Below are 27,847 nucleotides of genomic sequence, written 5' to 3' on the forward strand. Positions count from 1 at the left end.
AAGAAACTTAGAAAACAGAAGATCAAAAAGTAACTTGAGGTGGGTATAATGCCACCAACAGGTCAACCTGTATCTGGGGGATGAGTGCAACAGCAGGCTGATGGTGACTTCAGGCATCCTGACACCCCAAAATTGATACTGTGCCTTTGGCTGGACCCCAACAACTTGGGACCAAGTTTACCAAGAAATTAAATTGCCAAAACTGAGGTATGTAGGAGCCATGCCCACAAACTACCTCAGCTATAACAAACTCATTTATTGGCCTTATTTCAGAGACCCACAGATAAATCTTAAGAGAGATTAAAAGCCACAGTTAATCTCAGACCCGCACATGGCTGAACAGACTGGTGTAAATCAGAGTGGGGCAGGTTGGCCTGTGTCTGCCCAAGCAGAGGCCTCAGCAGCTGCTCGCTTCCACAATCTAAAATCACTGTCATACCCCTGGCCTGGACCTCACCAAGATATAATCTGCTGAAAATTTGGGTATGCGGGTTTTGTGACTGAAATTTCCAGGCTTTCACAGAGTTGGGGGGCTACCTCCCCCCACTTTCCAATACCCCAATATTGTCACTGGCACTAGTCCACAAACAGACTCCAGCACCACTCTGTAAACTCTATTACTAGCCTTGCTTCAGAGACCCATAAATAAGTCTCGAAAGAGATCAAAAGCTAGAGACACAGCAGAAAGTCCCAGAAGACACAACTGAGTTGGAGATCTCTCCTAACCCAATACCAAGCCAATTTTACTGTGGTACCCAGACGACCCACCCTACCTGCGCCAGATAAATACCTCATTGGCTGACCTCCACTACCTCCACTACCCATCCACCGCCACGCTCCAGGCCGCTTTCCGGACCCTCCGGCCAAACCTCACACATGAGTGAAGCCCCACAGAACCAGGTAAAGCAGAACATTGCGACCTTGGACTCCAGGCTCAACAAGACCCGGAAACAAGATCCTCTGTCTGTCTCCTCATCGCCGGCCCTCCAGGGATCAAACCCAGACGACCCACCCTACCTGCGCCAGATAAATACCTCATCGGCCGAACTCCATTACCTCCTCTACCTCCACTACCCAGCCATCGCCACAATCCAGTCCACTTTCCAGACCCCATGGCCACTTTGCAGCCGTGTGACACACCATAAGACACTTAATATCCATTTTCCATAATTTCCGCACCATATTTGATCAGGTTCAAATATGATGTGAACCATGGGAACACCTGTAAGGGGGACTGGAGGCCACCCTAAAAGCCTCCATCCCTCTTGGAGAGCCTGGCAAGCTACTGAGAGTACCCTGCCTGCACAGCAGAGCCTGGTAAGCTACCCATGGTGTATTCGATATGCAAAAAGCAGTAACAACAACTGGCCTCATTCACCTGACACCAAAAGAGCCCCCAATACGGCAGAATTAAGAAGGATGAGCAAGGAGAGGCTCATAAAATCTCAGGGACGAACTAGACTGCAAAAAAGAAGGAGGACTAAAATGACTGTCTGTACTTTCAACACGTGTACGCTGACATCGAAAGCATCCATTGAGGACCTGATAATGATCAAGTAAGACATCACTGGTCTGACCGAAATGAGAAGGCATAGATCACATCATTCCATTTTCGACACTGGAGAAGAACTGTTCCATGGAACATTCGACAACAGAGGTATTGGTGGCGTCAGTGTCCTTGTCAACATGAACTTGGCCATGAGCATTGATTCATTCGAATGCCTAACAACCCAAATCAGATGATTACACTTGAATAGATGTGGCTCACTGCTGGCAGTTTCTATCTTCATCGTCTACGCACCAACATCCAACTACGACGAAGAATAAATTGAGAAGTTCTACATGGAGCTGGAAAAGTTCAATAAAGAAGACCACACCTTCTACAAGGTGATTTTAATGCCAAGATAGGACCAAGAAGGTGGCCCAAAGAACTCCACATCGGGACCCATGGCTTAGAATGGAATGAACAAAGTGATAGACTGAGTTCATCATGTCAACCAAGACCTTGTATGTCACCTCACAGTTCCAGAAGGCCAAATCTAAATGTTAGACATGGGAGTCTCCCAGTGAACAGTTCCACAATGAAACTGACCACATAATATTCAATCAAAGGTTTTGCCTGACTTATGTCGCTGCTGTCCCAAAATTCCAAACGGGATCAGAACACTATCACCTTCGTGCAAAATTCTACTTCACAGAGTGGGAAGAAAGGTCTGTAAAGTTTAAGTTTAAGAAGAGAACTCCCAGAATGACCACCAACTTGGAGCTCTTTAGCACTATTGCAGCAATGTAGAAAGATGCCGTCATTGACATAGACGAGGAATATGATCAACTAGTTCAGCACCTCCATAACTGCACAAGGAATGCCGAGAGTGCGAAAGCCACAGACAGATGCCTGTCTTCAGAAACTCTCAAGTTCATTCACCAATGTGGTTTGGCACGAGCCTCAGGCAATCACAAGCTAATGTCCGAGCTCACAGAGCTGTGCAGAGAAGCAATAAAGGAAGACCTCAAAGAGAGAAGAGCAGCAGTGTTGGCCGATGCAGCAGAAGCTGGGAAAAGTACTCACAACACTCACCTGTCCTTCGCCAACTACAAGACCAAGATGACTGCTCTCTGACGTCCTGATGGATCTATCACATCTTTCAGAAGGGAAATGGAGAGGAATATTCACAATTTCTACTCGGATATCTTCGACGGCCACATCTACCTGCCCACATATCAAATTCTGGAGGAAGGATATGTCGTTCCCAGTGTCCTCCCTTCTGAAATCTGACATGCCATCTTGTCGGTAAAGACGCGTACAGCACCTGGTCCAGACAAGGTCAGACCTGAACAAACACCTGAAGAATCTGCTGCCAGTACTTGTCAATACACTAGCTCAGCACTTCACATGCTACCTGTCTGAATGCAAGGCTCTGTCCCACTGGAAAACCAGCCAGACCGTTCTGCTGTATAAGAAGGGAGACATCCATGACATCAGCAACTATCGCCCGATCTGACTGTTGTCCATTGTCTACAAGTTGTTCACTCGAGTCATCCTGAATAGAATAGGCAGAACATTAGCTGAAGGACAACCATGAGAGCAAGCCAGGTTCCGAAAAGGATTTAGCACGATCAACCAACCATATCCATGTGGTGACCAAGTTCATTGAAGTTTCATGAGAGTTTAAAATGCCAGTAATTCATTGATTTAAAGAAGGCCTTTGATTCTGTTGAGACTGAAGCAGTCATCGAAGTCCTAGCCAAACAGGGCGTTCAAACTCGGTACATTAAGATACTCCATGAGCTGTATTACGGATTCACCACCAGGATCTCACCATTCTACAAGGAAGTGACCATTGAGGTAAAGAGAGGGGTTTGGCAGGGTGATACCATTTCACTGAAACTCTTCAGTGCCACCCTCGAGAACATCATGCGATGACTGGAATGGGAAGGAATGGGAGTGAAGATAGACAGTCAGCAACTACACCACCTCCACTTCATCGTTCTAATAACACCAAACGTTAACCAAGTGGCACAAATGCTGGCCAACTTCAACTGCGAGTGTGGAAAGGTCGAACTGCAGTTGAATCTCACCAAAACAATGTTCATGAAAAACAAACTAGTCCCTGACGTTTCATTTGCTCTCAACAGAATGGACATCTCCAAATGCAGCAGTATGTGTACCTGGGCCGAGAACTCAACAAGAGGTACGACTTGGTGCCAGAACTTTGCAGAAGGAAGAGAGCAGCATGGAACACCTTCAAGAGCATCGAAGAAGTTGTTAAGAGGATGAAGAACCTCCGGCTCTGGGAACATCTTTTCAACTCCACCTTTTCGACTCCACCGTTTTTCCTGCACTAACATACGCCTCTGAGACCTGGGCCCTACGAAAACAGGATGAGAACGCTATTCAGGTATCCCAAAGAGGAATTGAAAAAGCTATGCTTGGAGTATCACGTTTCACTCAAGTGAGAGAAGGAATCCAGAGTTCCGACCTCCATCGACAATCAAGAATTAGGGACACTGTTTCATTTGCCAAGGCATCAAAAATCAGATGGGCTGAACACATAATGCAATTTAGAGATGCCTGCTGGACTAGAGCTGTTACCGACTGGATTCCACAGGATGTCAAAAGACCCCTGTGGCTGCCCACCTACTAGATGGTCTGACTTCTTCGTCAAAACCCTGAAGGAACAGTTTGAGGCTCTTCATGTTCCTGGAGCGAGCAGATACCATTGGAATACACTAGCACGTGACAGAGACAAATGGAGACATTAGTGGTGCCCGTTCGAGCAAATCAAAGATCAATGGGATGACAAGTGACAAGTGACCCCCAATGGAGCAGATGCAGTCTCACTGCCTACTCCAGATGGAATCCGGTGAACAAAAGATTCCACAAGCAAAGCCCAGGTATGCAGGTTCCAAGATTAAATCTTCATGCCGCATGGTTGCAGAGGCACTGGCTTTCCCTCTCCGGCTCCCTGCCCTCTTGTCAACCTGGCTGTTAACCCACAATGTGCCTCCAAGCACCACCTTACTGCACCAAGTGTCCTGGACCAGAGACACTGTAACGAGTCCTGGAAGACACCACAGAACCAGAGATCTCTCTGGGCCCTATACCGAGCCAATTTCACTGGGGTCCCCAGATGACCAAGAGTTTCCACAATCAAGGCCCAGATATACAAGTTCCAGGATTAAATCTCCATGTTGCAAGGTGCCAGAGGCTGTTCCTCTCCAGCTCCCCTACTGCTTGTTGGCCTGGCTGTCATCTCACAATGTGACTCTGAGCGCCACATTAGCGCATCAACAGCCCTGGTCCAGGGATACCCAATTGAATCCCAAAATGGATGAGTGCCCTACAGAAATGTCTCTGGAACCCAACCTTTTACAATCAAGGATTCCAGAACCGTGTGGCCATGGCATCCAAGATTTTCAAAATGAGCAATGGACAATAAATGATCTAGCATCTTCCCCTGGCAGAGAGGCTTGAATGGTGGTGAGGAAATTCAAGCAAAACATAATGACCAAAGTAGAGAGAAAGTATTAGGGAAACTGCCTGCCATGGAGGCAGGGTGAGAACTGGGATGGGTGGGGGATGTACTGTGGACACTGGTTGGTGGTGGAAAGTGTGCACTGGTGGTGGAAAGGTGTTCTATCATTTTATGACTGAATCTAATGTGAAAGCTTTTTAACTATCTCATGGTGATTTAAAAAAAAGAAAGTAATGTGGAGTTCATGCCCAATTCAATCAGTTTAATAATACTGCTGAATAAATAGCAGTACTCCTACATTAAAAAAGTAGTAGTCCAGGGTGTATACTAAAGTGCATTTCTAATTGTATTATTAATCCTACTTTAAATATCCTAAAATATGTTATGCCAAACTTTTTCTTTTTATCAGGTCCACAATGATCTTGCTCCTGTGTCTGGATTTGAGAAGTATCACACAGTAAACCCATTTTGGAAAAGAAAAAAAGGATCTGAAAAATAATGAACAGCATACCAGATAATTATGAAATGAGTTCAAGAGGAGAATTATAAGAATCATAAATTTCGATGAAGAACAGGAAGGCAAATTTAAGGAATAAACAATTATTTAAAAAATCAGCAACAAAAATGTCCCAGAATTAAGGAATACAGGCAACAGATAATCAAGTACGGCCAGTATGGTTCCAGTGAAAATAGACTCAACTAGGAAAACTCCATGTATTCAAAATGACAAAATCCAGAGATAGATATAGAACACTGAAAGAAAGAGATCAAAAAAGGAATTATTGCATGCCTGAAACACAACTATCAGTAACTTTGTAAATCATGGCTCTCTAATGAAAATTAAAAAATAAATAAAATAAAGGGAAAAATAAAATAAAATAAAAAGTAAACACACACATATACACAAAGGAACTTAGATACAAATGAAAGCCCTTAAGACTCACAGCAGATCTATCAAATGAGATTCTACAAGCCAGAAAAGAATGGAGGGATATAGTACAAAAACAATGAAATGAATACCTCACCAAGAACAATCTATCCAGCCATATTTTCATTCAGATTTGAAGGAATGATACAGAGACTATGGATAGGCAACATCTTAGGGAATTCATAGCCTTAAAGCCAGTTTTACAGGAAGCATTGAAGAGCTTATTTAAGGGATGGGATAAACTTCCTAGAAAGTGGCATTAAGTATGCACTCATCCACTGGGTATATGGTTGCCCTCTACTAGATTAAGAAAGGTATTTCTTCTCACTTTTTTATAATGAATTTTTTATAATGAATTTACATCTCATTTATATTATTGTTCTACTTCTTATTAGTGTTTTTACATTCATAGAAATTTTATTGCAATCTTTTAATTATTAATGCAGACACTTAAGCAGTATAAATAATATTTTATTATATAAAATCAATACTTCCTTTCCTAGGAAAAGCACTTTGTATTTTCATAGGCTTATTCATATTTTCCCCTTAAAAATTTCTTAATCTTCTTCAAGCTTACTAAATTTTACATTTGTAGGCTTTGAGTATTTCATGTAAACTCCAAATTAGCACAGGATTTTTTCAAAAGTTTTAATAATGACAGGGAAGATATTATTTCATTATTACCACAATGAAACACAAGTAGAAAGTAAAATTGATGCAATACATTTTATATGCCAGAGTTGAAAACTTGTTTATGTAAATGAAAATAGGCATATTGTATTAAAATTTTGAATTTCTTTATTTACATAGGTTAAAGTAATATAACAGACAATCACCACAAATTGACTTTTATTGATTTATTTTCTGATAATTTCAATTGTCATTCCTTTAAGTTTCAATGCAGCAAGCAATATGAATTATGTTATGTGCCTGCTTAGGGGGCCTGAAACAACTGTATTATGAACAACTTTGTAAATCACGTGTTTTAATAATAAAAATATTTTTTAAAGTAAAAGAAATTAAAATCTTCATAAAAATCATAACATAGATGAAATGCAGTTCTTTTTTGTACACACCCTCTTTTATTTTAAAAAATAAAATACAGGGGCTGGAGCGATAGCACAGCGGGTAGGGCGTTTGCCTTGCACGCGGCCGACCCGGGTTCAAATCCCAGCATCCCATATGGTCCCCTGAGCACTGCCAGGGGTAATTCCTGAGTGCATGAGCCAGGAATGACCCCTGTGCATTGCCAGGTGTGACCCAAAAAGCAATCAATCAATCAATAAATAAATAAATAAATAAATAAATAAATGAAATACAACTTTCAGAATAAACAAAAGGGCATTTACTTTAGACTCAGAAAAGGAAATATTTTTTATTTATTTTTTTTTTTTTTTTGCTTTTTGGGTCACACCTGGTGATGCACAGGGGTTATTCCTGGCTCTACACTCAGGAATTACCCCTGGCGGTGCTCAGGGGACCATATGGGATGCTGGGAATCGAACTCGGGTCGGCCGCGTGCAAGGCAAATGCCCTACCCGCTGTGCTATCTCTCCAGCCCCGGAAATATTTTTTTTAAATAGGTGACATTTTGACTGAACCTCGAGGGAAAGCATATTTACACTAAACTGGGATTATGATGACATAAAAAGAGTTATGGGAAACATTATAGGGAGATTCTATAAGACTTGATATTAAAATTGATATGAGAAAAGAGTGAGAAAAGGAACCTAGAACAACTCCCATATTCCTGTCTTGGAAAGTAAATACATAGTAAGTGAATAATCCTGACATAGTAAACAGGTGAGAAAGAACATATTGTATGGAAATGATATAAATAAAATTAAGGACAAATTGATTTAAGCTACCCAAAGCACACCCAATATATTATCAATGGAATTTATTCTGAAGCAAAGGACTAAAAACTTTATTTGATTTCAATTTAATTTTCACAAGACAACAATTAATTATAAAAGAGGTCATACTGAGAGACTATAGAGAAGAAAAAAATCAAGGATATTGCCTTAGTGAGTATCAATATTTAAGAGATAAGCAAAAAAGGATCTTACAGAAAAACCTAAGAACAAATAATCAACGAAGTAGGAAAAAAAATCCCATTGTGACAGATACCAAAAGAAAAGTGAATTTAGAAGATTAAAGTTCGGAAAACAGAGAATGAGAGAAACCATTTTCAAATAATTATCTTCTGAGCATGGTTTCAAAAGTGCTGTTTGAGGACTGTGAAGTCAAAAAGGAGTGTATGGTCTTTCAACCACTCCAGCTAGGTCTGCACAACATGCACAGTCACAGCCACCAGGATTTCAACCCCTAGTGAGCATGTATGTGAGCAACACAGCAATCCCGAGCAGGTATTTGAACCACAATTTTTGAGAGCACCACAGTAAAATGTGCAACCCCTATGGAGCACTACAACCTAAACTTTGGGTATAATAAACAGGTGTTTATGTTTATGTCTTTGTGTGAACTGTGTGTGTGTCACACACACAACTCCCAGCCAGGAGAACAATAACAAATGGAATGGGCAGATGCAATTCAAAAGAAAATTATAGGTAGTTAACCTTATATCATTGGGCCACTGATCTTTAGTTTCATGGGGGTAGTAGGAAGAAAGATCTAATTCCTTTGGCTTCTCTTCTGGCATACAGGCACGTAGAATTCCCATCCCACCAAAACTACATTGAAGGGTAATACTCCAACAGGAAATTGCAAATATAGTAAGAAAAAATAGAAGCTGTGTAGCCAAAATGGTGAATGAAACTTCATATTATATGACAGCATACTATAACCATAACTATGTAAACAACATATAGATCAAGTAAGAAAGGTCTGATGGGAACTAAGAATTCATCCAAACATACTTTCACTCCACTGTCTCTAAGTTTTTGCTTATGCTGCTCTCTCTGCTCAGAATGCTTATTTACAATTTGAGCCTAAATCTAATGTTAGGAACTTAATGCGATTCTTACATTTCCTACAATGCTCTATCTAGTGTCTGACATATAAATGCCAATTTGAGGACACGTAGACTAGAAAAAATATCACTGAGGTTTTCATGACCAAGAACAATTTCATAGGAGAGTAAAAATTTCAAGTTTGTCCTTAAAGGTAAGGAACATCTGTTTCCAGAAAGAGGGTCTTAATAGGAAGAATTAGGGAAGTCACAGTGAAGCCAGGAATATACAGGCAGCAAGAAAATTAATCTATATAAAACTGCAGGCTCCTTCTGGGAATAGTTGACAATGCTACAAACCAATACTGACATGGGTCTTTAATGGCCAACTAAAGCACCTGTATTATACTTATTAAGTCAGTGATTCTCAAGGGAGTTACAGTGTAAGAAAAACAGAAGAAAGCAATGGAGTTTCTATTTAGCAGCAGTGATAAAAGTGCCAGTGTTAGAAGAGATTTTATAGGTCATAAACTTGAATTTCCAACATCTTACAAATGAGGAAATTGAGAGTCAAAAAGGTGAACTGAACTACCTACGGTAATTCAACTAAACTAGAAGAAAATAATTAGACTACAACCTGGAACCAGAACCACTATCTTCCATTTTCCAATCTAGTTCCCCTTGGGAAGAAAGCTATTATTAAGTGAGACTGAAAGGATATATTTGAAAATATAAAATGAGAGTATAAAGGCAAGCTACTGAGAGTATCGAGCCCGCACGGCAGAGCCTGGCAAGCTACCCATGCGTATTGGATACGCCAAAAAGAGTAACAATAAGTCTCTCAATGAGAGACGTTACTGATCCCCGCTCGAACAAATCGATGAGCAACGGGATGACAGTGACAGTGACAGTGAAAGACAAGTAACTCAAAAGCATAAAATACTGCAAATCCCTGATTATTTATATGAACAGGTACAGCAATTTGTAAACTATATATTCAAGTATGTGTTACATAATTAAGGAGACTGTCACTGTAGCACTGTAATCCTGTTGTTCATTGATTTGCTCGAGCAGGCACCAGTAACGTCTCCATTGTGAGACTTGATATGGAATCAAGTCTCGGCATATCGAATATGCCACAGGTAGCTTGCTAGGCTCTACCATGTGGGCGGGATACTCTCGGTAGGTTGCCAGGCTCTCCAAGAGTTGATGGAGGAATTGAACTCAGATTGGCCACGTACAAGGCAAACACCCTACCTGCTGTGCTATTGCTCCAGTCCAATTAAGGAGACAAAAATAAATTTATCAATAAATCACCAAAGAAATAAACATACAGCTTTATATTCTTAATTTACATTTGTGTTTGATTTTAAATATCAGACAGGAAGGTTATTATTTTGTTTCATTTTGGGGCCACACCTGGAAGTGCTCAGGGCTTACTCCTGGCTCTCCTCTCAGAGATCACTGCTGGTGGGATTTGGGGGACTATATGGTGTGCCTAGGATCAAATCCAATTTGGCTGCATACAAGGCAAGCACCCTGCCTGTTATAATATGGCTCCAGCCCCTGAAGTTTTGAATTGGATATACAAGGACGAATTTATTAAAGAATTATTGTATAAATTGAGCTGTGAATGAACCAACCAAGAGATAGATAAAAGAGGAGGACATTCTAATTTGGGAATGGTGAACAAAGATCAGAATGAAAGAAGCCTCTGAATGGACCAGTCAAGGTGGAATAGGCATAAGATAGCAAGTAACATGAAAAATGTCAGAGCAGCTCAAAAATGATTTCGAATGTTTCTTTTTTGGGTTGGTTTTTGTATTTTTAAATTATATCCAGCAGTGTACAGGGGCTTGTACGCCAGAACCTGTCGCTGGGATCTGCTTCCTGGACTGTTTGCAAAGCAGGCCTCTATCCCTTTGAGTGATCTTTTAAACTCCTGGAATGTCTGTTTAAGCATTCATTGCTACTCCACAGTGACAATGGAGTTAAATAATATTTCGGAGGAGAGGATGACATGACAAAGTGTCACTTGAAGAAAAATAATCTAGGTTAAGAATGCATATGGAGTAGAGATCAAACCATTATCAATTGGATAACCACAGCAACAGTGAATGATGAACTAAAGTAGAATCACAGATTTTCTCATAACGTTAAGAACTTGACCAGGAATGATGTGAGAGAGAACATGGACAGTAAAAATAAAATTCACAAAGTATCAATCAACTCAGCAATTGATTACTGAGTGACTATCAAAAGAAAGAGAAAAATAACCCAAACCTTCAAGGCTTTATGCCTAATTGATTGAGAGAATGAATATAGAATTTAAGTTTGTAAAATGTGTTCCCTGATATGAAAGGAGAAGAAAAGTGATTAGTTCAGTTTAATTTTTGAATTTCATATGTCAGTTGGAAATTCAAGCAAAAATATAGACCAAAGGATACATCTAAAATCATTAACAATCCTTCACTGATTCTCTGTACAATATATCAAAATACTCCTTAGTTGAATCTCTGTACAATTTGACAAATAGAAACACCTCCAACAAAGTGTTTTATACCTAATAGGAACTCAATTATGTGGGGGCAGCGTTCATGGAACTCCTAAACTCTAATTTTCTACCTTATTCCTCCTCAGTAACATTGTGATAAAAATTAAGACATCTCTTTCCATAATAACCCCACAGAACCCATACCAACAAACCTATCACTTATATTATACAGCAAAATTCTTTTAAGGCATTCAGTTACTCTAGGCACAGTCTTGTGACTGATCCAAAATCTTAATTATTATTGTCTTTGAGGCTACTGATACAACAAGAGAAATAGGAATAAGGATTTCCATTTTGATCCGACTTTTGTGCATGGTGTTAGGTAGAGATCTGAGCCCATTTTTTTTTGCATGTAGCTGTCCAGTGTTGCCAGCAGCATTTGTTAAAGAGGCTTTCCTTGCTCCACTTCACATTTCGTGCTCCCTTATCAAAGATTAGACAGTCATATATTTGATGGTATGTGTAAGGATATTCAACCCTGTTCTGTTGGTCTATTGCTCTGCCTTTGTTCCAGTACCATGCTGTTTTAATTATTACTACTTTGTAGTAGAGTTTGAGGTTGGGGAAGGTGATGCCTCCCATCTACTTTTTCCCAAAAATTGCTTTAGCTATTCATGGAGGGTTGTTGTTCCATATGAATTTCAGAAACATATGGTCCATTTCTTGAAGAATGTCATGGGTATCCTTCTAGGAATCACATTGAATCTTTATAATGCTTTGGGGAGTATTGCCATTTTGACAATGTTAATTCTCCCAAACCATGAGCAAGGGATGTGTTTCCATTTGCTCATGTCCTCTTTTATTTTGTGAAGTAACATTTTATAGTTTTCTCTGTACAGGTCCTTCACCTCCTTAGTTAAGCTGATTCCGAGGTACTTGATTTTCCAAGGCTTTTTTTCATATCACATTCTTCTCTCTCATTTACATATACCAAAGCCATGGGATTTTGGGTATTGATTTTATAACCTGCCACTTTACTATACAAGTCTATTGTTTCTAGGAGTTTCTTGGTCGAGGATTTTGGGGTTCTCTAAATATAGTATCATATCATCTGCGGATTGTGAGAGCTTTATTTCTGCCTTTCCTATCTAGATGCCCTCAATGTCTTTTTCTTGCCTAATCACTATTGCAAATACTTCCAGTACTATATTGAACAGAATTGGTGATAGTGAGCATCCTTGTCTTGTCCCTGATCTTAAAGGGAAGGCCCTTAGTTTTTCCCAATTGGGGATAATGCTTGCTATAGGCTTGTGGTAAAGACCTCAACGTCAGAGCAGAACCCATAAGGTACATTGGGTACAAGGTCAGCAATACTCTCCATGACATTGAAGCTACAGGTATCTTCAAAGATGACTCTCCATTGACCAGGCAAGTGGAAACAGATAAACAAATGGAACTATCTTAAAATAAGAAGCTTCTGTACCTCTAAAGAAACAGTAACCAGAATACAAAGACAATCCACAGAATGGGAAAGGATATTCACCCAATACCCATCTGATAAAGGGTTGATATCAAGGCTATACAAGGCACTGGTTGAACTCCACAAGAAGAAAACATCCAACCCCATCAGTAAATGGGGCGATGAAATGAATAGAAACTTTGTCAAAGAAGAAATAAGAATGGCTAAAAGGTACATGAGAAAATTCTTTACATCACTAATCATCAGGGAGATGCAGATCAAAATAAGAATGAAATATCATCTCACACCACAGAGTCTAGCCCACATCCAAAAGAACAAAAGCAACCAGTGTTGGCATGGATGTTGGGAGAAAGGGATCCTCGTTCACAGCTAGTCGTAATGCCGACTGTTTCAGTTTTTTTGGAAAACAGTAAGGATGCTTCTCAAAAACTTAGAAATTGAGCTTCCATTTGACCCAGCAATACCACTACTGGGAATATATCCCAGAGAGGCAAAAAAAAGTATAGTAGAAATGACATCTGCACTTGTACGTTCATTGCTGCACTGTTTACAATATCCAAAATCTGGAAATAACTGGAGCGCCCAATAACAGACCTATAAGTCTAACAAAATATTCGAAGCAGTGTTTAGGAATAGTTGTGTTTTTTTTCCATTTGGGGATCATACCCCAGTGGTGTTCAGGGCCTACTCCTGGCTTTGCACTCAGGGATCATGCCTGGCTGGACTTTGAAGACCACATGGTATTATGGGGATCAAACCCGGGATTGGCTGTGTGCAAGAGAGTGCCCTACAGCTGTATTAGCTTTCTAGTTCTCTCTTGATTGCAGTGTCAGTGGCTTCAACATATATAAGGGAAGTGCCTCACCCATGAGATACACCCCTGGCCCTAATTAACTATTTCTATCTGAGAGAATGAGCAAATGTGAGTAAATATTCCTAATTACTGCAAACCCATTCTAGTGTAAGTAGCCACTGGTTCCCACAGAGTTCCAAGCACATCAAGATATTAACAATTCCACAAATCACAGATTCACTCTAGAGTTAACACCAGAATGAATAATCAATGACTTTTAAAAAATATATGACTAGACTCCCACTGATGGAACTTGTTTGAGTTGATTTGGAGTTGGGGCCCTGAACACACTGAGAAAGCAGCCCTGAAGATAAGTGGTGAAGATACTCACTTTCTCTTTTTTGATATGCACTTTCTCTAAAAATACAGGTAGGTATTAATCAGAAAGAATCAACTTATTTATTGGCAATCTCTAATTAGACAAACACTAAAAAAGCAGTTTTTATATGTATAGCTTTACAGCATAAAATTCATCCAATTTAGGTGTACAGTTCATGATTAATAGTAACCTTACAAAATTGTATAACTTTAGAATATCTCTTTTTTACTAAATCACCATGAGATACAGTTACAAGGCTTTCATGATTGAGTTTCAGTCATAAAACACCATCCCTCCACCAGTGTATCTTTCCCACCACAAATATCCTTAGTAAACCTCCTCCCACCCTCCTATAGTCCCCCCCCCCTCTGTGGTAGGCACCTCCTTTATTACCATTTCTCTAATTTTGGGCATCATGATTTGCAATATGGATACTGAGAGGCCATCATGTTTGGTCCTTTATCTACATTCAGCACACATCTCCCATCCTGAGCAATCCCTCCAATCATCATTGACTTAGTGATCCCTTTTTTCTATCCCAACTGCCTTCTGCCCCAGCTCTTGGGGCAGGCTTCCAGCCATCGATCAATTAGAATATCTGTTGCATCATTTTCCTTTCTTCTAGTTTTACCATTACTACAATGGTTGTGGTAAATCACAGTGAACTGCAAGTATGTCACTAAGATCCTGATTTCAATACTTTTGGATAAATATTTAGAAATTGAAAACCACAAAGTATTACTGAGAAACTTTTTTAAATATTTGAATAAATAATTATATATGCTTTTAATAGATTGAAAGATAAAATATTAATCGTCTAGAGAGATTGTACAGAGGGTAGGGCACTTGACTTGCACTTGGCCAAAATGGGTTTGATCCCTGGCATACCATATGGTACCACAAGCATTCCTAAGTACAGATCTAGAAATTAACCCTGAACAATTCCAGGAATGGCTCCAGAACAAAAAAAATATTATAAAGCCAAGTCAGGTTTTACACCAATGTGATAAAAATTTAAACCCCAAGTTTTTTTTCACAATTTTACTTTATTGTGGTCAAAGTGATCAACCTGAGATCTATCCTCCGAAAATTTGTTTGGGGGCCAACGCTGTTGATGCTCAGGGCATACTCCTGGCTCTGCTCTCAGAGATGACTTCTGTCAGGGCTCAGTGTGGTTCCAGGACTCAAACACAGGTGTACTGTGTGCAAAGCAAATACCCTACCTTTTGCAAGGCAAATACCCTACCTATTGCACTATCATGCCAGCCACAATCCTCTTAAATTTTTAAGTGTACATCATTGTTGACTACAGGCTTGATGCTGTACAACAGATCTCTGGAATATAGACATCAAAATGAAACTTAACGACCTTTAATTAATAACTGCATATTTTTCTTGCCTTCCTTTAGCTCAAAACAACCACCAGTTTGCTCTTTAACTCTATCAACTGAAATATTTGGAATACTTCATATGAGTAGAATCATGACTTATTTGTCTTCCTGATTTATTTACTTAGCACAATGCCATTGAGGTTCACCCATGTTGTTACATATTGCAGAATTATCTTCTTTTCAAGGTCGACTTATATTCTACTGTTTTAATATACCATATTTTCTGTATCTATGTATAGATGGACTGGAGTGATAGCACAGCAGGTAGGGTGTCTGCCTTATACGCGGCCGACCCGGGTTCGATTCCTCTGCCCCTCTTGAAGAGCCCGGCAAGCTACCCAGAGTATCCCGCCTGCACAGCAGAGCATGGCAAGCTACCCATGGTGTATTTGATATGCCAAAAACAGTAACAAGTCTCACAACGGAGACGTTACTGGTGCCAACTTGAGCAAATCAATGAACAATGGGATGACAGTGATAGTGACAGACCTTTAGATTGTTTTATACATCTTGGCTATTGTCAATACATGGAACACTAGACTGTAAATATGACACTGAAATGCTGATTTCAACCCTTACTCAGAATGAGATTGTTGAACCATATGGTAGTTCTATCATTAATTTTTTGAGAACACTTCAATCTGCTTTCCTTAATGGCTTCATGATCCTACAGGTTCACTAACAGTGTGAATCTTCTATATCCTTAGCAAATTCTTTTTGTCCTTTGCTTACTGACAATAACTATTCTGATAGGTATGAAAGAGTATCTCATTTTGATCTTGGTTTGCATGCCGCTGATAATTAATGGAGTTGAGTACTTCTTCATATAACTTTTGACAATTTGTATGGCTTTGAAGAGGGTTTTTTTTTCTAAGTGATTTGGTTTCTTGCTAGACAGAAATTAACCTCTTGTCAGATACATGGCTTGCAAATATCTTCACCCATTTTGTAGATTACTTTTTAGTTTGGGAGATTAGGGGACAAGAACAGGGAACACTCCTAGTGGCAGCTCAAAGGACCAAGAGAGACAGGGATTGAGCCTAGGAATTCCACATACAAAAAATACACTCTAACACTTTGAGCCATCTCTCTCTGGCCCTGTGTACTTTATCTTTTTAGGTGATTGTTTTTATTTAATATGTGCAGAATCTTTGTATGTTAATATTAATATAGCATCTTATTTATTTTTGTTTTGTTGCCTATGGTCCTGGTGTCTATTATAAACATGAAATTATTGTTGAGATCAATGTTATGAAGCAGTTTGTCTATTTTCTTCTCATTTTAACAGTTCAATCTCAGTTTTGTAGATAAGGGGCCAATTTCATTAATTTTTTTAATTTTCAAATCATGGGATATGATGCCTTAATTTTTGTCTTTCTAAGGACTACTGTTTACCTATGATTTTCATATTTTCATATATATTACAATTGTCTTCTATTTCTATAAAAATGCCACTGGTTTGATTCATCCTTTGTATTTTCTGGATTTCTGTATAATTAATTTCTGATGATTTTTATTATTTCATTCTTGTTACCTTTACTACAATAACAACAATAAAATAAGTTTAAATACCATTGGGATTTTGATAGAGATTGCATTAAATCTGTAGGCTACTTTGGGTAGCATGAACATTTTAACTATATTCAGTCTTCCAATTCAAGAACATGGGATCTCTTCCCATCTATTTTAGTTTTCTTTGAATTTCTTTGATTGGGGCCAGAGAGATAATACAAGCTATGATGCTTGCTGCACATATAGTTGACCCCAGTCCAATCCCTTGTACCATATGTGGCCCCCGGACACCACCAGAATCCCAGAGAACAGCCAGAAGTAAACCCTGAGCACTTACAGATGTGGCCCAATACCCCCCAATAACAAATAAATATATACATTCTTTCATCAGTGTTTCATCATTTTCCATATATTCCTTTCCCCTACCTAGTTGTTTATTTCTGAGTATTAAATTCTTAACCATCTTTTTGCAAATTGTTGTTCCTAATTCTTTTTTAGTTCATTCATTATTAATGTAAAGAAATGCAACTGCTTTTTATAATGAACTTGTATTTTGAAATTTACTAGTTTGTAACATCTGCAAACCGGAACAATTTTAATTCCTCTTTCCTGATTAGGATTGCTTTCATTTCCACATGTCTAGTTACTATAGTAGGATTCCCAATACTATGTTGAATAGAAGTGTTGAAAGGGGTCATTCTTTCCACTTCAGGTCTTGTTCCTAAACTTAGATGAAACCAATATTTTACCATTGAGTACTATGTAAGTTTTAGTATCCTGAGAAACTTTTTTTCTGTTTCTAGTTCACAGTTTTTGAATGAACTTATGTTAAATTTTTGTCAACTATTTTTATAAAAAGGTAATCATATGATTTTAATCATTTATCCTTTTACATATAACCTTAATTGATTTTCTTTGTATCCCAGACATAAACTCTCCTTTGCTTTTGTGTGTTATCATTTTAATGTGTTTTTCGATTCAGCTTGATACTACTTCTAAGGGTGTTTTTACATCACTTTTCATCAGCGATCTTGACCTAGAATGTTGGTAGGTTTTTTTTTTTCAGTCTCATTGTCTGGCTCTAGGTTCAGGACTATATCAGTCTCATAAAATAAATTTGGAGGTTTTCTTCCTCTTCAAATTTTTGGAGGAGTCTGGGAAAGTTTGATATCATTTATTCTTAAATATTTAGTAGAAATATCTGCTCCTGGACTTTTCTTTGTTGATAGGGTTTTGATTACTGATCCCATTTTCATGCTAGTTTTTAGTATGTTCAAACTTTATAATTCTTCACAATTTAATCTTCGTAGGTTGCATGTTTCTAGAAATAAATTATCTTTTTTTTAAATTATCCAGTTAGTTGACATTTTTTCATAATAGACTATTATCCTTTTAACTTCTATACCATCAGTTGTCTATAGTCCACTTCTAGTTTTATTTCTTCAGTTAGTGTACCTAAGTAAGATATAGTCAATAGCTTTTCAAAACTGTTCTGAATTTTGTTAATTTTTATCTTATATTTTAGTTCTGCTGTATCTTTATTATTCCCTGCCTTCCTCAAATTTTGGGCTAGCTTGCTCTCTTTCCAGTTCCTTAAAATATATTGTTAAGTTGTTTATTTGAAATCTTTCTTCTTTTCATAAGGTAAACATTTATTGCTGTTAGCATGTTTTTGCTGTACCCATAAAGTTTTACTTGTGCTTTTGTTTAGTCTTAAGGTATTTCCTAATTTATTCTTTTACTTCTCCTTTGATCAAATTGTTTTTAAATAGTATGATATTTAACTTTTATCTATTTTTTAATATTCTGGTTTCCTTCTGCTATTGATGGGTAGTTTCATTCCGTTGGGCTCAGAAAAAATTGACATGTTTTATATATTCTTAAATGTTTTAAGATTGTCTTTTGATCTAACATGCCATCTTTCTTAGAAGAAAGATCATGTATTCTTGAAAAGAATGTCTATGCTGCTATTACTGGATAGAATAGTCTCTAAATGTTGTTTATTTGGTCTATACTGTTACTTAAGTCCTCCTTTCATTTATTTTTTACATCTACAAGTTATATCCATTATTGGAAGTGGGGTATTGAGGCATCCTGCAAATGCTATATCTAGTTCTTCCTTCAGATCTGCCAATTTTATATATTTAGGGTATCTGGTGTTGGTATAAATACATTTCTCATTGTTACATCTTCCAGTTTAACTGACCCTTTCTTCATTATATATTATACTTTATGTTGGTATAGTCTTTTACTTAAAGTTTATTTTGTCTAAGTATAGCCATTTCTACTTTCTATTAGTTAACATTCAATGAACTATCTTTTCTCATTCTATCATTTTCAGCCTGTACCCTTAAATCCAAAAAGAGTTTGTTGCAGAAAACATAGAATAGGGTCTTTTCCTCATGATCCCACTATGTCATTGGTTGAGGCTGTTCATCTACTTACATTTAGAGAAATTATCAGCAGAAAAATATTTACTCTTGCAATTTTATTAGTTGCTTTCTACTAGTCTTCTTATCCTTTGTTTGTTTCTTTTTCTTTTTGTCTTCCATGTTTTGTTGAGTATCTGCATTGATGTTCCTTCAATTCCTTGTCTCTTTTCCTTTTCTTTCAATTTCTTGTCTCTTTTCCTGTAACTTCTATAGATATATTTGTTTACCTTGTGCTTATGTAAAATATTTTATAGTAGTCTACTCTTTTTGGGTTTTGAGCCACACCTAGAAGTGGTCAGGGATTATTCCTGGTTTTGTGCTCATTGAGCACACCTGGTAAGGCTTAGAGGAACATATGGGGTTCTGGGGATCAAACTTAGGCCAGCCACATGCAAGGCAAGTTCCCGATCTGCTGTACTATCACTCCAGCCAAATCAACTTTCAACTGATAAAAACTTAAGTTCAATTTCATACAAAAACTCTATACTCTATATTTCCCTTTGCAAACCATATAATTTTTCTCCTTGCTAACGTCTAGTGTCCTTATAATAAGTGGCACTGGGTCAAATGGATGTCTATGTGGAAAGGATACTGTAGGACCCTATATGTTACCATATATAAAAATCAATTCCATACTGCACTATGTATGAAAGGCAAAACAAAGTTTCTAGGAACTAACTTCTTAAATTGTGGTCTTGTGACAATATATGGGGTTGCATAACTTTAAAAAATTGTCCTAAAATACTTTTCTGTGATTTATTATAAATAGTTTATTTGTATATCTATTTTTGAATCAAATAACCAGGGTCTTGTAAAACTTTCTCCAGCAAAAATGTGGTCATGGTATAAAAGTTTAAGCCCTGTTCTACAAGGCCAAGATGAATGGTCCATGGTTGGAAGCCTGCCTCAAGGGCTAGGGGAAAGGACATCTGGGATAGAAAATGGAACATTATGACAATCATCATTGGGATGGGAGATGGGAGATGTGTGCTGAAAGTGGGTAAAGGACCAAACATAATGCAAACCATAATGCCCAGAGAAAGACAGAGAAAGAGAGAGAGAAGAAAAGTGTCTGCCATAGAGGTGGGGAGAGGGTGACAGCTTGCTGGAACATTATATGACTGAAAACCAATCATGAAAACTTTGTAACTGTATCTCACAGTGATTCTATAAAAGAATGCACTGTAGCACTGTCATCCCACTGTTGATAAAACGCCCTGTTCTAGAAGCTAATTGAGGAGAACTAGGTTATCTCAAGGTGAAAAAAAATGCTCCTTAATTTACAGCACTAAACACGACTAGTCATGAAGGAAAATTATGAGAAACTAAATACATTTTTTAAAGTTCAAGGCCTAGGGAGATAGCTCAAAGGCATAGTGCATAGCTTCCCATGCAGGACACACCAGTTCAATCCCTGACACTGCATAGTTTCTTAAGAAATATGCTAGAAGTAACCCCTGAGCTCCGGTGATTGTTGCCCAACAATAAATTCAAAAACAAAAATTTTAAACTTCTACTCATCATATTATACTATCATGACATTTGGTAAGTACGTCAATTAAAAAATTATATAAATTGTTCAACACCAGAGTTGCTACTTTTCTTGAATGTGTGAAATCTTGTTTTTAATAGCCAGCACTTCAAAGAAAGTCAGAAGCAAGGCTATATAAATAATTGTTATAAACCTATAGGATAAGGACAAAAAGCTCACTAGAAAATGGGCAAAGGACTTATTACATAGACATTCACAAAAGATATCCAAATAGATAATAAGCACAAAGAGAAGAATGCAAATTTATTAGTCTTCTGAGAAATGACAAGTAAAATCAAAGTGAGATTATTAATACAATTCCCTTCATAAGAATGACTAGAATTTAACAGAGTGAAAATAACAGATAAGGTAAATATGTGGATTAACTGGAATTCTCACACACTGCAGTGGGAATGTAAATTGGTACACTCATTTAGAAAAACTTTCACTATCAATGTCGTTGAAAATATTAATTCCTTATTTCAATCCTAGGTATATATCTAACAGAAACTAAATTACATGGAACTATAAGATATATACAACATAAAAACTTAAGACATATACAATATCATTATTCACCATAATCACAAACAAGAAACAACCAAATATTTATTATCAGTATACTCAACAGTGCTGTATTTAAATAAGAGAATATTATAAAAACAGTTATAAAACTATAGCTGCATGAAACATGATAGCTACCACATCACACTGTTGAGGGGGGAAAAGACCACATCCAAAAACACATACAGATTTATTTCATTTATATCCACTTTAAAATGGAAAAAACTAATATATGTTGTTAGAAGCCAGGATAGTCATTAACTGAAAAGGAAGATGCTTATAGTGATAGGGATAGACCATAAGGTAGAAATTGTAGTGTGGTAGTTATATTTCTTTAACTGCATTCTGCAAAATGATATTAGCATGTCATTTTGTAATTATTGATCTGCACATATTTGTGCTTTTTTCTGCATGCTATACTTCAACAAAAAGTATTTTTTGAAAAAAAAAGGAAAAAAGGAACAAACTAAAGAGGTAAATGCTAAGAGTCTACAGAATAGCCTGATAAACATGCTAAACTGATAAACTCTCTGAAGTCCACCTTGCAGGCAAGGAGAGTGGTTTGGTGGTGGGGGTGAGGGGGGTGGTGAGGGAGACTGTTAAATGGCTTCAGAAGTTCTCTGATATAATATAAAATGTCTTCACTATAAGGAAATTACAGATAGATTATAGATTACCACAAAGTCTAAGAGAGAAAAGTAGAGAGATGAGATCTAAAAGCAAATAAAACAAAACATCAAATGATACATAACAGGAAGCTTTTTGTATCATCTTACAGGTAATGTAGGCTCATCTACATTTCACTTTCTAATAGTTCTAGAAACCAGTAAAACGTTGCTAGTGGGACTATTTACTTAGCTAAGCATATCCAACAATTCTCAAGCTTAGTAAGACCTAAGGAAAATAAGCCTGTTATATAAAAGAAGATGCCACAATCATGTCTAAAGGCTCAAAATAATATTCAACACAATAAGCATAAGTGCCCTACTCTGTCAACATTTAGGAAAACACAAAAAGGCAGAATTTCAAGAACCGGCAATATAAATACACAAGGTTAATTAAACATGATAATAGCAATAGCAACTAATGTATTCTAACTAATGATTCCAAATCAGGATGTCAAACGAGAGAATGAAAGAGAAAATGCAATAGGCATATTGGAGCCAGTTGATCAAAAGCCTTGATGGTCACACTGAGAAGTCTAGTTGATCAAAAGCCTTGATGGTCACACTGAGAAGTCTAGATTTAAAGTTATAAAAATCATTTTATCTGAATTCCCTTTACCTAAAGAAAATTTTGGATGTAATGATTCATAGTCATTTTACTGATCAATCAGCCTTAAGAAGTAATATAAATCACAGTGCATTAATAAAAACGAAATGTCATATCTGGTATTAAATATTATGTCTAGATAAACCAAGAGGGGTTTGTGTAGTGTTAAAGTTAACTTCTATGACACCAACTTATAATTAAGAACACACTCCAAATATCCCCTACAAATCCTGAATAAATCCATATTAATCTACACATACTTATTTTTTTGGAAAATATCTTAAGCCTTAGGTTCACAGTTTAGATTATCTCTTTGGCAACCATTTGAATGAGATACTACCTATATTCTACTCTGCCCCAAAGTATTTAAACATGCAAATGAGGATATCTACTATATATTCATAACAAGCTTTCTATTTTTAAGTAAATTACATGAATATATTAATCTTGCTAGTCTCATGGTTTGGTAGGCCCTGATTATTTCTCTCTTGTAACCTATCTCTACATATTGGAAAATAATTAGAAAGTCCCTCCATTTTTTCTTAGTTTGGGATCACACCTGGCAGTACTCAAGCATTACTCCTATCTCTGTGGTCAGGGCAGTGCTCGGGGGATAATATGTGGTGCCAGGGATCAATTCTGGCTCAGCTGCATACAAAGCAAGTACCTTATCCCTTCCAATATTTTGATCAACTTAATGTAGTTTCTGTGGACTTTTATATTTGTTATTTTTTATTGAGAAGCAGCCCCAAGAATTCCCTATATGATTTTGTACACAAATTTACTTTTTGTCATTTACATGGAAGAGATTAAAAGAAAAGTTTTCTCCATATTTTCAATGCCCTTTTGACTATGTCTAGCAAATTCTTGGCTTTGACGACCACAATCACAGTCGGGCCAATTTCTTCCCAGAAAAATCAACAGTGCTTTTTAGTCTTACTTTTTTAATGCTATCATATTGTGTATTGTCTAACCCAGATATTGATGATATATTTCAAATGAGTATCTAGATAAATCTAAAGGTACTTGGCTACCCCAGCTGAGATGGGTCATAATTCCAGAAGGAGCAATGTCATTCTCTCACTTTTAGTAACCTGTAATTGTGTCAGGGGGAGGTTTTTCTAACATTACCCTTGGAGGACACTGTTAATATAGCTGCTCTGTATCCTGGAAGTATATCCTAATTTCTTTCTGTAGCTACCAAGAGTATCTCACCCGCACGGCAGAGCTTGACAAGTTACCTGTGGCGAATTCGATATGACAAAAACAGTAATAACAAGTCTCATAATGGAGACATTACTGGTGCCCACTCAAGCAGATTGATGAGCAATGGGATGACAGTGACAGTGACACTGTTTTTAATATTTTAAATTAGTGTGTGACAGACATATATCTTCAGTGATGACTCAGATTACTTTCATGATTGGTTACTGACCACTTCATCTCATAAGCACTGATAGGTGTGCATATACTGAATTACCTCTCGCTATTCTGTTCATTTGGTTTCATTTAACCTTCCTGCAACTAGTTCACACCAGTTCACCTTCAATCCTTGCGTGTGATAAACCAGAATGCAATGCCCACCGAAGGGTATCTATTTTATCTCTCTACTTCTCCATCTAAGAATTGATGTAACAGCAGCTGTTTGTGTTTAAAAAAACCAAAAATATAAAAATATGACCTACATGGCCAAATCCCCCTGTTTACTTCCTTATTAATGAATCAGAATCTGTCAGCACAACTTAAAATCTTGACTGTCAGCAGATACTGCAATTAAATGTCCCTGCAAAGCCAGCAGAGGGGGCACCAGAGCACTAGAAATTTTACCCAAGATATAGAAGTATGAATTGAATTCTAATAGTCAATCAGTTTTCCTTGTAATTTATGTGTATGCTACAACTGATATCTTTAAGTTATGTTTAAATGGAATCTGATATAAAATTCCTTCCAAGTATACTTCAATCATGCTGCAAGTGAATTTAAGGAAGAATAAGTAACATATGGCCAAAAAGAAAATGCTGTAAATCTGAGCCCTCTACTTCATTAAACAACAACAACAAAAAAAAACTATGAAACACCATCCCTACCCCCCACACACACTTCATCTCAGAAAAGACTCCAGGAGTCAGTATGCTATAATACTATACTGGAAATCAAGAGATCACATTCCATTCTAATCCTGAGTGTAGTTGTGTGACCTTAGACAAGTCATTTCCCTTTCAGGTTCCAGATTTTCCCCAAGGACAGTCAAACAAATGGTCTCAAAATGGCCTCTTGCAACTCTGAAAAGTCTATCTGTGGGGCTGGAGTGATAGCACAGCGGGTAGGGCGTTTGCCTTGCAAGCAGCTGACCCAGGTTCGATTCCCAGCATCCCATATGGTCCCCTGAGCACCGCCAGGGGTAATTCCTGAGTGCAGAGCCAGGAGTACCTCCTGTGCATCGCCGGGTGTGACCCAAAAAGCAAAAAAAAAGTCTATCTGTAACTGATGCCAGTAAATATAAAGATCCAATATGTTTGTTTTCATTGCTCAGAAAAGACTGAAACAGAAAGAATAACAGAGGGAAGAGATACATCTGTATTTAAACCTCTACAGATCTATTTAAAATGCCATACAAAGATTGGGTAACTATAAATTATTCTATACTGAGAGTCCCATTCATCACAGCCCAGTTGCCCTACTAATCCTCAGTTTATAAACATGGATCTGTCCATTTTGCATGACCAAAACTTTGGCCATCATTTGACTAAGGATGTTCAGTTCCTTCATATTTTGACAGAATGTAAACTGTTCAGCTGCTCTGTATTTCTACCGGCCAATAGTAGTGTGAGGAGAGGAAGATAAAGGGAGCCAGAATCCTAGTAGTCTTTTAGCTCATGTTTGAAGTCTCCAGTATAAGTATGTTTAATGATTCTCTTCTTCAATAAGCTGTTAAATTGGAATGTGTTGTCAAGATACCTTAAGACTCAGGGCAACTTCACAATGTAGAAAATGTGTCCAGCCTAACTTTATAGCACTATCATGTAATACCAACTATGTTGGTGACCAAAGTGAGAAGTGAGAACAAGTAATTTTTACAGACTGATGACAATTACTCTGTGTTAGTAAATCTAGACGGCCTAGATCCCTGCCTTAGGGAACTTATTTGCAAAACTTGTCCTCTTCCTAAGAAGAACAAATTAATTGTTATTCTTTATTCATCTCAAAAAATGGTTCTTACATGCTTCTCTTAAGTCTCACAATGTGTCAGTAAAAGAAATGCTTATTTTTAAATTGTTTTAATTGTGTAAAAAGCTAGAAAAAAAGGAGAAAATACACACCAAACTAATAGTTGGCTAAGGAGATCAAATAGCATAAAAAGACACAAACACTGCACTTGATCCGCTCTTAACTATCCCGCTAGTATATTCCTGTTCTCAAGCAACTAGTAGTGAAGACAGTGAAGACACTAAATCCCTAACCACTCCACCAAGCCTCCCCCGCCCCGCATCGGAACCGGCACGGAAAGGGTGAGTTTAATTTTCGTAGAGTTTAAATGCTGTTCAGAAGTTGTCTAGCAAGACGGCATACTTCTACCAGAATTCCTCAGGGGCGCTGATCCTCACGAGCACACCAAGGACAATCAGTTTCAAATTGCAGGTAAGTTGGGAACAAGCCCACTTTCTGGTCCACGCACAAGGACCCCGCGCTGAAAGTACGGTTAAAAGTCGTTTCAACAGGCACCGAGCCGTTATTACAGCTGTTTACAGCTCCAACTCCAAAGGAAAGCCTGCCGGTGCTGGCATCGACTCCGGACACGAAAAAACAAGCACCGCGGGCAGAGTGTCTCCCCAGGAGCACAAGGGCCAAACTGCTGCCGTTAGTCCGCCAGAGGGGCAGCGCCCGCACCTCCGCGCCGGGCCGGCCGGGAGCGCAGCCAACTTTTCCCGAGGCAGCCTGAGCTGTGGCGGCGAGAGCGAGCCAGCGTTCCCAGGTCCAGGGGTCCTGGGAGGAGCTGGGAGAGCTGGGCCAAAAAAACCAGAGACAACCTGCCCCGGGACCATCGCTCTCGCAGCCCTCCTGCCCCCTCCCCTGCCCTGGCGCGGGGCTAGAGGTGGCCCAGTCCCCCGCGGGGCCCCCGCCCTGCGCACAGGGGAAGGGGGGGCCTCCGCCGCCGCCCCTACCAAGTGACTCACCTGGTGCCCGTCCTGGGACTCCTGGGGAAGTCTGCTTGCTCCCGGCTCCGGGGGCGGCTGCTGCTGGGCGGACGACGGTCCCAAGTGGCGGCTGATGGGACCGTCGTCGGCGTCGAGGCCAGCGGGACTGGCTCGGGTGCCCGAGGTGCCAGGGGTGCCGGGGCCGCCCGGGCGGGACTCGGCGCCTCGTTCCCGCCGCAACTCGGAGCGCAACTCCAGGTAGCAGCACAGCGTCAGCAGGTGGAGGGCCAGGGAGAGGCCAAAGAAGCCCAGGAAGAGCCTGCAGCTGTTCCGCTCCCCGGACCGGCCAGGGGCCCCGCGACAGCCGCAGCCCCGGCTTCCCCGCTCCCGCCTCGCCGCCGCGGGCAGGGGTGCCCTGTGCTCCACGTCGGGGCAGCCCATGGCCTCCGCAGACACCCGCTCGCTCGGGCCCGGGAGCCGCCGCGTCGGCCTCAGTCGCTCACGACCCCTGACAGGCGGCTACTGTCCTGCCATGGGCTGGGGGCTGCAGGGACCCGTTCCTGCGCCACCGAGGCTGGGCGAGAGCGAGCCGCGAGCCGCCGCATGTGCAGCTCCACTCCGAGGGGTGGGAAGTGGGGGAGGAGGGGCGGGAGAGAGGGGCGGCTCGGGCCCGCCGAGGGAATGAGGGAGGAGGCCCGGGTCCACCCCGCCCCATCCCTCAAGCGGCTGCCCGGACGCCCAACCGCGGGGCCCGCCAAGCCTCGACACCCCGCCCCCTGCCGTTACACCCCGGGCCTCCTGCCGCGGGGCGGGGTCTGGGGGCGTGTGGACTCGCCTCTGGCTGGCGGCCCCACCCAGCTCTTCCCGCTTCCCCCGTCCCAGTTGGTAACTCCCGCTGTCGTTCATCCCTGGTCTCCGCCCCGATTTAACCCTTCAGCGCCAGCGTGGAGGGGGGGGGGAAAGGAGAGGAGGGGGAGGCCCAGAAGAATTGGTTCACCTTGGAAAGAAAATAGAGCAGAGCAGAGAAAAGGAGGCAGAAACTCGTATT

The 27,847-nt window shown here is 39.5% G+C and overlaps 1 protein-coding gene across 4 annotated transcripts in view; it reads right to left on the bottom strand.

Annotated features, from left to right (window-relative positions):
* EDA (ectodysplasin A) overlaps positions 1 to 27,358 on the bottom strand; it is a 667,860-nt gene extending 640,502 nt beyond the window's left edge. For all 4 annotated transcript variants that reach the window (XM_004615751.2, XM_004615750.2, XM_004615749.2 and 1 more), the window contains exon 1: positions 26,839 to 27,358. In XM_004615751.2, coding sequence (XP_004615808.1) covers positions 26,839 to 27,240 — 402 coding nt within the window. In that variant the 5' untranslated portion in view covers positions 27,241 to 27,358. The remainder of the gene's footprint in view (positions 1 to 26,838) is intronic.
* Positions 27,359 to 27,847: the final 489 nt, after the last annotated feature.

This window comes from Sorex araneus, chromosome X, assembly GCF_027595985.1.
Source record: "Sorex araneus isolate mSorAra2 chromosome X, mSorAra2.pri, whole genome shotgun sequence".
Taxonomy (NCBI): Eukaryota; Metazoa; Chordata; class Mammalia; order Eulipotyphla; family Soricidae; genus Sorex; species Sorex araneus.